This window comes from Colossoma macropomum, unplaced genomic scaffold, assembly GCF_904425465.1.
Source record: "Colossoma macropomum unplaced genomic scaffold, Colossoma_macropomum, whole genome shotgun sequence".
Lineage (NCBI taxonomy): Eukaryota > Metazoa > Chordata > Actinopteri > Characiformes > Serrasalmidae > Colossoma > Colossoma macropomum.
The window spans coordinates 37,781,882-37,792,871 of record NW_023494790.1 but is presented as its reverse complement, the minus strand read 5'-3'; the positions used below and the strand labels follow the sequence as shown (position 1 = coordinate 37,792,871).

At 44.3% G+C, this 10,990-nt stretch overlaps 1 protein-coding gene across 1 annotated transcript in view; it reads right to left on the bottom strand.

The window, feature by feature from the left end:
* Nucleotides 1-3,423: 3,423 nt before the first annotated feature.
* taok2b (TAO kinase 2b) overlaps nucleotides 3,424-10,990 on the bottom strand; it is a 44,772-nt gene continuing 37,205 nt past the window's right edge. Inside the window, exons 17-19 of the mRNA XM_036573316.1 lie at nucleotides 9,288-9,500; nucleotides 6,766-6,948; nucleotides 3,424-4,900 (exon numbers count right to left, since the gene is read on the bottom strand). Of these exons, the coding sequence (XP_036429209.1) occupies nucleotides 4,043-4,900; nucleotides 6,766-6,948; nucleotides 9,288-9,500 (1,254 nt within the window). The 3' untranslated portion in view covers nucleotides 3,424-4,042. The remainder of the gene's footprint in view (nucleotides 4,901-6,765; nucleotides 6,949-9,287; nucleotides 9,501-10,990) is intronic.

The following is a 10,990-nucleotide window of genomic DNA, read 5'->3' as shown; positions in this document are numbered from 1 at the left end:
TAGACTTTTAAACACCAGTGCAACTACAGAACAAAATCACTCTGATTGCACAAACTGAAATGGTATCAATCTAAAATCTGTTTATTTGAATAAAATGTTTAGGAGCTGCAGCTGATGTGAGAGAGATGAGATAGCGCTGCCTGACTTCAGTACCTTTGCTTGATCTGTGCCTGTTGTTAGTGGACAGACACAGTATTAAAGTCATTCTCAATCTGGGCTTAATACAAACTATGGAGAGACAGATCTACTGTGCGCCCACTTGAACAAATAGCCTTTCTGATAAATTTTCCACCTGTTGCTAAAGCTAAAAGTTCATAGTTAACAGACATTTTGGGAAGCATGCACTTAGACCCCCTTAATAAAGGCTTAGCCCCCCACCCATAAATCTGTAGTGACGCCCCTTTAGCTAATGTTACGAATATCCTTATTTCAGCCATATGACTGTAGTAATACAGACAGTAAGTGTCTGACCAGCAAGGTTCGATTTTATTGGTCAAATCTAGCTGATTTTAACTGAAGTGCAATAGCTAGCCTGGATCAAGTAGCGCTGCAGTGGAGAAGAACGGGCAGAAAAGCTCTTCTGTACAGCTGTAAGTAAAGTATGTTTCATAGTTTTGATCCTCATCTGTCTCTTTCGGCAGCAGCACAGCGACAGCTGGAATCACATCCGACGCTAACGCATCCGAGGAGCTCATGCTTCCAGTTTCCCGTCTTGTTGGAGTCTTTTGATTGGCTGGTTGAGCTGTAGCTCCTGTCCTCTAAAGACACTAAGTGATTTTAGAAATCTTGTCCTTTGGCGACACACTGTTTTAAATTTGTCGTGTTCGGACAAAGCTACGGTTTATATACTCACACTGCATGAATATGCTAATCTTACGTGAAATGCAGCTGCTACAGACAGCTTTGTGTGTGAACAATTTCAAATAAAGCTGTTTCATTCAAAATAACACGCGGTGAACCGAGTACTGAGCAAACACACTGAGAAACTGGGCTACAGCAGCTCGGCTAACCGCACTGTGCACTGAAATTTACACGGTAGGACAGTACGGTCTCTCTACAGCCTGTTTTTAAATAAAAAAAAACATTATTTATATATTTATACCTCACTATTCAGTCAAAAGTTGGCGTAGATGGACTTTGGTAGCAAATGTCAACTTTTTTGCCTCCATTTTTTTTAGCCTACGTGTCTCCATCCGTATTGGGAAAGTGGTGGTGATTGTGTTTGTTTAAAAATGGGCTAAAATCGCAATCCTGGTAGGAATTTGCAAAGACGTAATTCTTCTCTGTTTGGACAGAACATCCTTCACTGTATCCGCTCGGTATCAGTGCATTTTTATGAGGTTGAGTAAACGAACACAGCATCGGCCTAATAACCGACACCAGTATCAGTATTGCAGGATGCATCCCTATTTTGCACCATTTGACTGGATGTGTGAGATTTTGTCACGTCCCAGGTGCTGCCTGGTCCTCTTCTGTAAGTATAGGTGATTGAACAACAAGTCCTTATTTTCTTACAGCCATAAACATTAAATGAAAAACCACACATAAGACGTTCCTTGTTAATATCAATTTATTACCTTTTAAATTACTTTTCATTTTTGTTTAACACATGTTCGAACGACTCCCTTCCGGCCGAGCTGGAAGTAGCTCGTAAGTTTAAAGTACTAAAAACGTCCTCTCGGCAAAACCTCCACTTCTACCCAACAGTCACATTCACAGACGGCCTACGAGCGCTCGGGACGGATCGGGACCCCCGTCCGTCGAGACGCCCCGGCCTGAAACGAACAAGGAGAGCCTCCTTTACCACCGTCCATGGATCCACACGGGTCTCGTCCCTCACCAGGGTCGGCTCGGTCAGCGTTTAGCCCTTGCCTTTTCTATTTTCGAGCTGAGATTGTGGAAACCGCTCCGAGACCGGCCGCTCAGGGTGTTAAGATTTGAAAATAAATAAAATCCATTTCTGTGGCACAACCTCATCAGCCCTCCTGACAACTAGACCCAACACTCAAGATACATAAGGAGTTCTGCATGCACTGTTTTTTTTACTTTAAACCAAGCATAAAGGAGCAGGTTACACAGAGTCGTCAGAGCTGGTGTTTCGCTGTTTTTCTTTTTTGTCTGAGTTCATCGGGGTTTATTTCTGTTGGATCTCTGAGCATCTTGGAGCAAACGCAGTCTTGGTGACTCGACGCGCGACTCTTGCGGTATGCTTTGCGGCCTGGTGAATGCCCCCGTCACTTTACTTCCTACGGTTCCTTGGATAATTCCGTTCCTTCCTTGAGGTTTCCATTTCGCCAAAGAACATAACACTCAGTCTGGACAAATGCAACGTAAACCCCGATATTTCAAACAGGTCTTTCAGTCTTTCAAGTCACCTTAAACCATCCAACTCCTGAATATCGTTATGAGACTTCTCTACTCAAGACTGTGCGATTTTCTTTATCGTGGTGATTTCAATCCAAAAACTACAACACTTGTGTTATTTATTGTCATTTACGTGAAATAATTACTACGAGAACTCGTCGTTCTCTTCAGTTGCGATCGGTAAAAAAAGAAAAACTGTGGCAATATTATTGGATTGTGTACCATTTGGCCGACACGCGCGCACGCACGCAACCTGACTATTAACAATTATTAATAATCAAGTATTAATAACCATTAATACCCATAACACACACCAGACCTGACAAAAGTAACACTTTTTTTGCAGTTAAAATCATTTCATTTACAACAAAACTGTCTTATTTTTGTATTTGAAAAAAAAAATGCGCACATAACAACAAATAAGGTACTAGGAGTTGCGCTCTAGTGGCGCAACCCCTGCTGTACTGACCTACCGCTAAATGTTAGGCATATTCCATTCACATTTTGTTCTGTTATATCAAAGTTATGATAATCATTACTATAGAAAACTGGACACAATGCTTGAACACTTCAGATACTATATACAATAAAATTTCCAATTGGTGGGACTCTAAATGTCTATGATTTTTCTCGGACAGTTACAGTAGCCTTACGTTTCAAATGTGACTGGGATAACATATGAATACAAATGTATTTTGTACATTAATCTCATGCACTGGAGCAACTCCCACAGACACGAATGTTATTGTAAAGTCTGACGACAGAGCTGTTTTTTTTTTTTTTTGTTCTTTAGTTTTAAACACGCACACTCTAATGCGAAAGTGTTGAAGGACTTCGAAGTTTAGCCTTAGAAACATTCTGTGTTCGTGTACGTGTTCGTAAGTCATTGTCCCTTTAAGACTCCTTAAAGGCAGTGGTGACGTTCCAAGCCGGTCAAGTTATTTATTTATTTTTTTGTCGTTTCCGATGTTTTTCGTTTGCTTTTAAACACCCTTACAAAAAGGTTAAAAAAGAAACTTCTACGACGACTAACAGCAAAATAAAAAGGATACGATTAAGATGTGCTCTCTCTTTTTTGCCTCTCTCTCTTTCTTCCTAGTGTTTTTTTTCTTTAAACTCCTCCAAAGGTCCTCCTAAAAGTCGGACCGGAGGTTAAAAAGGCAAGCGCGTTTTCACGCTTGGTCAGAAGGCCTTTGCACACCGAACGCGATGGGAAAAAAATGGGAAAATATTTGGAAATAGTCCATTTTTTCATACCAAATCATATACGTGATACGATTTTTTAGGAATATCATCTTAAAAATGGTTCAAACCTGAACAAAACGCCTTCGAATGACAAAGACACCCTTTTGCACTTCACAAAAAGCACAAACGCTGACATTTGGTACGTCCCACTTTTAGGAACAGTGCCTCTTTTCTCTCTTTTCAGTGAGCACTTTCAGACGTCCGCAACCTAGTTTGAATATAGTTATTATTATTTCGTTATATAACAGATTTGCTCGTTCTGCCATCTAAGTCGCCGCCGTGCCAGCGCCAAAGTGATTAGTCGCATGTCACCTGCTGCAAAAGTGCGAAAAAATGTGACAAATCGCATTCGGCGTGCAGGAAATGCGCTTGAATAAAGATTACAGAATTGAATTAACTCGCAGGAAGAGATCGCGTCCGGTGCGTAAAGGCCTTAGGAGTAGGAGAGGTGCGATCCGTTGGAGATGTGGGAGGTGACGGAGGTGCTGCGGCTCAGGACTCCGTCCGCGCCGCCCGAACCCCCCGGGCCTCCCCCGGAGGCCGTCCTGCGCAGGGGCTGAGGGCTGTTCCTCAGGGCCATCAGGCTGGGGCCGCGCACCACCAGCCCTCCTCCGCCTCCGTACATCCCCTGCGAGGAGGAGGAGGAGGAGGACGAGGCCTGGCCAGAGGAAGAGGAGGAGGAGAGCGAGATGGAGGGCGGGGCCGGAGGAGGAGGAGGGAGGAGAGCCAGGGACTGGGAAGAGGAACGGGAGGGCAGGTGGTGAGGGAAGGCGTGGGGGTGGGCGAGGTCCCCCCGGCTCCCTCCTACTCCCGCCCACTCCCTCTCTTTCTCCCGCTCCCTCTCTCGGTCCCTCTCTCGCTCCCGGTACAGCTGGGGCGTGCTCTGGTGGTGGTAGTGCTGGGGGAGGTGGTGGCGGTGGTGGTGGTGCGAGGAGGAGGATGAGGACGAGGAGGAAGAGGAGGAGCGGGACGAATGGTGGATGGGGCCATCCCGGGCCAGGCCCAGGGCGTGGGCGGAGGAGGACGAGGACTCGGCGCGGCTGGGGCCCCGGCGCGAGTGAGGGTGCGGACCCCCTCCGTGGCTCCAGTGGCTGGAGGAGCGTGGCGTCTGGCTGGACGGGTAGCCCTGCTTGGGGTAAGCCTCGGACGGGATGCCAGTCAGAGCCAGGCTGCTGAAGCCCAGCCGCAGGCTCTCCGAGTCGAAGGACTCGATCTCGCTGGCCTGGCGCTCCAGCAGCGATCGGATCCTCTCTGAACGCTCGTTCTGCAGGGACAGCATCTCCTCCTCGATCTGCAAAGTGGCACAAGGACACGGTCAAAAAGATATGGACGCATTCAGCAACTGCAGCGTCGCACAAACATATTGTCGCTATCTGAACACTGTCTGTCCAAAATCATACATTTACAGGAGGAGATACTTTAACTTTTAATACAAGTTAATGCAGGGCAAAGTTCACTAATAGGCGGACCGCGGTCCGAATCCGGACCCAGACGCTGTCCTGTGCGGACCTGGACTCATAACCGATAAACCATGGAGAATTATTTAATTTCGACTGGGTGGTCCTATTTTAACTTTTCTAGCCTTTACGGTAGCTTTAGCGGCCTGGGAGAGTCGCAGACCAATCACATGCGTTGTAAATATCACATGTGACGCTACTCAGCCAATCAGATCTGTGCATTACAATGAGCACCAAGACTCCAGTGAGTGACGCACACACAGGGGAGGGACGAGGCAGGAAACAGCAGTCGGAGAAGAAAGTGAGTCAGAGTATTTTACAATGTTGTGCTCTAAAAAGAGAAAACTGACAATAAATATTGTTGAAATATGACTGAACTGTACTTTATTTGATTTGATATTCAGTGGTTGACTGTATAAGATGCTGATATACCTACTAGGCTACTTCAGTAAACAGTATATGGCACTGAATCATAATGCAAGTTAGACGTTATGATGTTCCGGACCTTTCCTTGAGGAAATTTTCTCTAACTGGACCTTACTGCATTTTAATTAAAGTCCTCTGATGTAGGGAGACGTCTTCACTGGTACTTTTGGAGCATTTCTGTTAGAACACAACGCAAACGGCAGCTGGCATTTTTCTAATTATGCAAAAAAAAAGTGAAAAACGACAGAAATGAAAATACAAGGTTTCCCACTGACTCTAATGTGAAACTAACACACAATTCAGTTTGCACTTAAGTTAAACACTCGTGAATGTTTACATTTTTTACATCCTATGATCATGTATTAATGTGGGTGTTTTTCAATCACCAAATCAGCAGCATGCAAACTTTTTTTTCCCAATTTTCCAATCAGAATTGGGTTAAACATGTGCAGCCTTTTTCAAATGTATGTTTCCGTTTTGTGTTAATTCTAGTTTTTAGGAAAAAAAGCCTCATGCACTTAGTGCAACCATAACACCACTACTAGTTCTTTTCAAGCTTTTAAGAAACACTTTAAGAAACACTTATCACTTATTTAAATCTTTTCCATTATATTTCAGTAACTGAACATCAACTATAATACAAGAAAATCAAACTCTTTTATTAATATTAAACTTTATCACCCATCTGTAAAGCACTTTGCTCTATAAATAACATTATTATTACATGATGCATTTCTGCTAAAGTGAAATTTTTTCCAACTTTTGAAAGTGTTCTGCTCTGACGGAATAAATACTGTCATCAATTTTCTGACCGCTTCCCGGCTGTTTCTCACAGGATTAAAGTAAAATGCGCTGGCACCCGAGGAAAAGGTGTGAACACGGCCTTATTTAGGCAAATACTATCTCAAAAGTTTCTCTGCGTCATCATGGCACTGGGTTCAGTCAAATCAGGTGAATTCGCCATCAGAATTACTTGCTTTTGTCTAATCATTATTGGCTAGAATCAAGAAATATTTACTTTTTTGCAAATGCTCATTTCTGAGCTTTCCCTTTTAAAAAAATGACATGTATAATAAAAATAATTCTGTCTGTATAAAATTTACATGCCAAGCACTTTTTCGGGGGAGCTAACAATAGAACTGGGAAGGCGCGGCCCCCCCGAGGCCCACCCACTGGAAATCTCATAGTAAGCTGTTAAGAACGAGATGCGGACGCCGGACTCTGATCTGGCTTGTTGGAGCACAAATCTGTCTGGACTCGGTGAGTCTTTTACCCTCTGCTCCAGAAGAGCCCTGCGGATGGACACTCTCTGCTCCAGGTCCTTGACCTCCCTCTCGTGCTGTGTGTCGGTATGGATCTTGATCTTGCTCTGATAGGCATTCAGCAGCTCCAACTCCTGCTGCAGCTGCATCCTCAGCGCCTGGTACTCCGCCTCCTGCGTCTCGTCCAATCGCAGCTGAAGAAACAGAGCACATAAGGTCAGTGAGGCGTGGCCTCTGAGGACAGGGTGGGCACTGATACCCACCTCAGTGTGGCCCGCTGTTTTCAATACTGTTTCTAACATGCCCTCGAGACCTGCACTCATTATTTCCCCTTGACAGGAGGCAGGGGGTCACGATATCTATAGACATTTTATTTACTATCCAGAACCACCAGTGAACCTACACGAGTCTACTGAGTTTATATGGAATGTTGATGATGGAAAATAGTGGAAAATCTGAAATAATAAGTTTTCTTTGGGGACTATTTTGCCTCACAGCGCCCCTGCATGTATCCCTCCACCATGAAAGGATTTTAAAAAATGCCAGAATTTTCAAAACGATTGTAAAACAACATTTCAGATGAGACAGCATATTCATGTAGTAACTTTCTGTGAGGGAGCTTTTAGAGGTGGACGTCTGGTTCCTATCAGCACCACTGTGGAATTCCCCCTTAAGTTCATAAATAAGAACTTTAATGTACTTAAGCAACAGAACCCGAGAGGGAGTGTGTTATCACGAAAAAACATCACGGCTGTGATTTGGACGCCGTAGATCATCACAGCCGTGATGTTATTGGTGATAACACACTCCTCGAGTGTTCTACTGCTTTAATACAACAGTTAAATAAATACAGTAATAAATTAATAAACTGGGCCGTGAACGCGGCGTTTAATATGTTTTAATGTTCGCAGTTCCTTCACCAAATTATAGTTCCTTAACGAGCAGCTTGTTGATACGTCAGAGTAACGAGCTCCGCCCACTCGCTGCACAGCTGGCAGTTCGTTCTCCAGCTCCACACAGACAAACTGACCGTTCGGGAATTTAGTGTCATCTCATCTTCAGAGTCTGACCAAATCGGCTGTCGGTCAAATGTGATCTTAAAAGTTTCCATTTTCTGTTTGTGGCAAAGTAAGAAGTAAAAACGTTCAAATGGCTTGAGCGTCTCCTACAGCTGTAAAAGTCGTTGCTTAGCAACGGCGTCTCACTGGAGTGATAGTGTTTGTGAAAAACCTTTGATGTTATGGTGAAATAACAGCACGATTAGAACGCCTCTCAACCAATCAGCTCGTGTGGCCGAAACTAATTGTTCTATATATAAATACAATTTCACTTTGGAAGATGAGAAGATGAGGCCTTAGAAGAGCGAGGGATCAAGTGAACCTTAAATGTAGACGTCATTAGCAGAAACCTGCCCAGAAAACCTACAAATCCCGTTTCAAACCAAAAAAAACGACAGGAGAAACAGCTGTTTATAAACTGGAGCAATAAAATACCTGTTTCAAAACTATAATTTTCTTTTTGCTATGATACAACTTCTCTACATTGTACAAGGCTGCTGTGACCGTAGCTTTGCTCTGCTAGCTTGCTATCCAAGGCCTACACAGCTGGCAATGACAAAAAGGTTCTCATTCTTAAATTTAAGCCAGACAAAACAATTAATCACAAAGTTTATGCAAACTTTCAGACTTAAACAGCTCGCATTACTAGGTTTCTTTAGCTAACCAGAGCCAGTTTAAGGGGAGTTTGGCCTCTTCCTGCTTACCACGTTATATCAAAGACAGGACTGCAAAACACCAGAGGGCGCCCACGAGCAAGTCCTCAATGAATGGGAGTAAGTGGCTAAGTGGTTTTAGCTAAACGGCTAAAACGAAAAGTTAAAATAGTTTCTAATCTCTCGCCCAGAACTCTCCTTTAATTTTAGAAAGTAGAAGGATGGATTTCACTAAAAAAACAACAAAAGTATCCTGTGTGTTTGCTTTTTTCTACAGCACACAGGTTTTGGGCAGCAGGACACTAACATTACTGGTACTGGGTGCTGATTGGTTGGCATTACTGCAACTAAGCACTGATTGGTTAGCATTACTGCTACTGGGTGCTGATTGGTCTTGTCCCACTTATCTCACTGAGCTCCTGTAGCCCTACAAACCTTCTCGCTCTCCCAGGTTCACCAGTGTGAGAAAGGCGCTATGTGAATGGAAATATAAATGGAAGCTACTGTTATTATAGAAATGAAAAGTGATTCAAAATATGTTGAGTGCAACCAGCAGATGGCGCAGTTCCGCACTTTCCCTCCCGTTCCACCTTCCCTTATCCTGCGAGGGCTTGTCTAAAAACAGCACTGAAAAGGAGGGTGGGTCATGCCGGGGATGCAGAGGGCAGCGTCGAGGGGGCTCATCGTGGGACAGACGACCTGTCCGCTCTCCGCCGATGGGGGCATGCCGTCAATGGTGCAGAATGAGGGGCGTGGCTCAGGTGAAGGGGGGGTTGTGGATGAGGGTGGAAATTGTGATTGACATGTCCTTGCCTTACTCACAGCCTGTGTGGACAGCATGTCGTTGATGGAGTGGTCGTACTGCTCGGCCAGGATGGCCAGCTTACGCGTCTGCTCGTCCTTCAGCCTCTTCAGCACGGCCTTGTGGTCCGCCTTGGGCGTGTTCTCCAGCAGGTGGTTCCGCAGGGCCTTGTACTGTCGCGTCTGGATCTTACACGTCTCCTGGAACTGCCGCTTGATCTGCAGCTCTTTGGACTGCAAGAACAAGGGAAGAGAGTGAAAATGGAATACGACAGGGAAAGAAACGTTTGTCTGTCATTCTGTGTGACAGGGTAGCTACGTCTTCATCTTATATCAGAAACGCTTAAAAGTGACTATGTTTAAGTGTTCGTGATACGAGGGAAGATAAACAATAGAAGAAAATTTTCATCGACAGGGGCCACTTACCTTAGAGACACTCTTGGAGCCACAGTATTAAACTGAATTGGTCAAATACACCAATCAGGCATAACATTATGTCCACCTCCTGTTTCTACGCTCATTGTCCATTTTATCAGCTCCACTTACTATATAGGTGCACTTTGTAGTTCTACAGTTACAGACTGTAGTCCATCTGTTTCTCTGATACTTTGTTAGCCCCCTTTTACCCTGTTCTTCAGTGGTCAGGACCCCCATGGACCCTCACAGAGCAGGTACTGTTTGGGTGGTGGATCATTCTCAGCACTGCAGTGACACTGACGTGGTGGTGATGTGTTAGTGTGTGTTGCGCTGGTCTGAGTGGATCAGACACAGCAGTGCTGCTGGGAGTTTTTAAGCACCTCAGTGTCACTGCTGGACTGAGAATAGTCCACCAGCCAAAAATATCCAGCCAACAGCGTCCTGTGACCACTGATGAAGGACTAGAGGATGACCGACACAAACTGTGCAGCAGCAGATGAGCTATCGTCTCTGACTTTACATCTACAGAGTGGACTGACAAGGTAGGAGTGTCTAATAGAGTGGACGGTGAGTGGACACTGTTTAAAAACTCCAGCAGCACTGCTGTGTCTGATCCACTCAGACCAGCACAACACACACTAACACACCACCACCACATCAGTGTTACTGCAGTGCTGAGAATGATCCACCACCCAAATAGTACCTGCTCTGTGAGGGTCCATGGGGGTCCCGACCACTGAAGAACAGGGTAAAAGGGGGCTAACAAAGTATCAGAGAAACAGATGGACTACAGTCTGTAACTGTAGAACTACAAAGTGCACCTATATAGTAAGTGGAGCTGATAAAATGGACAATGAGCGTAGAAACGAGGAGGTGGTCAGAATGTTATGCCTGATCAGTGTAAGTACAAACAGAGTGCTGCTACTAGAAAAATAAACATTCAGATATTATACTTTGCTTATGTCAAAAAAAACCTCATGTCCCCAAAATGGTAACTTTACAGGAGAAGCAGAAAACATACTTTACTTTTAAAGTTAATGGAGTCAGACTTTTCTTCAAAGTCATTTTTGGCCGTTTCATTTGCTCCATTTATCATGAAATTTACACACAACGTAAAGGGCAACAAACATTTTCAAATCAAGTCAAAAACTGAAAATGACTAAAATAGAGATACTAGGTTTTGTTCTGACAGCAGCGATACACTGAATTTGTCAAAGCTAGATACAATAAGAAAAATTATTTAAAAAAAGCCCACATGGCCAAGGGCACCGGAGCTTTAAATCAGGCCCAAAAAGCTGGTTTGACCC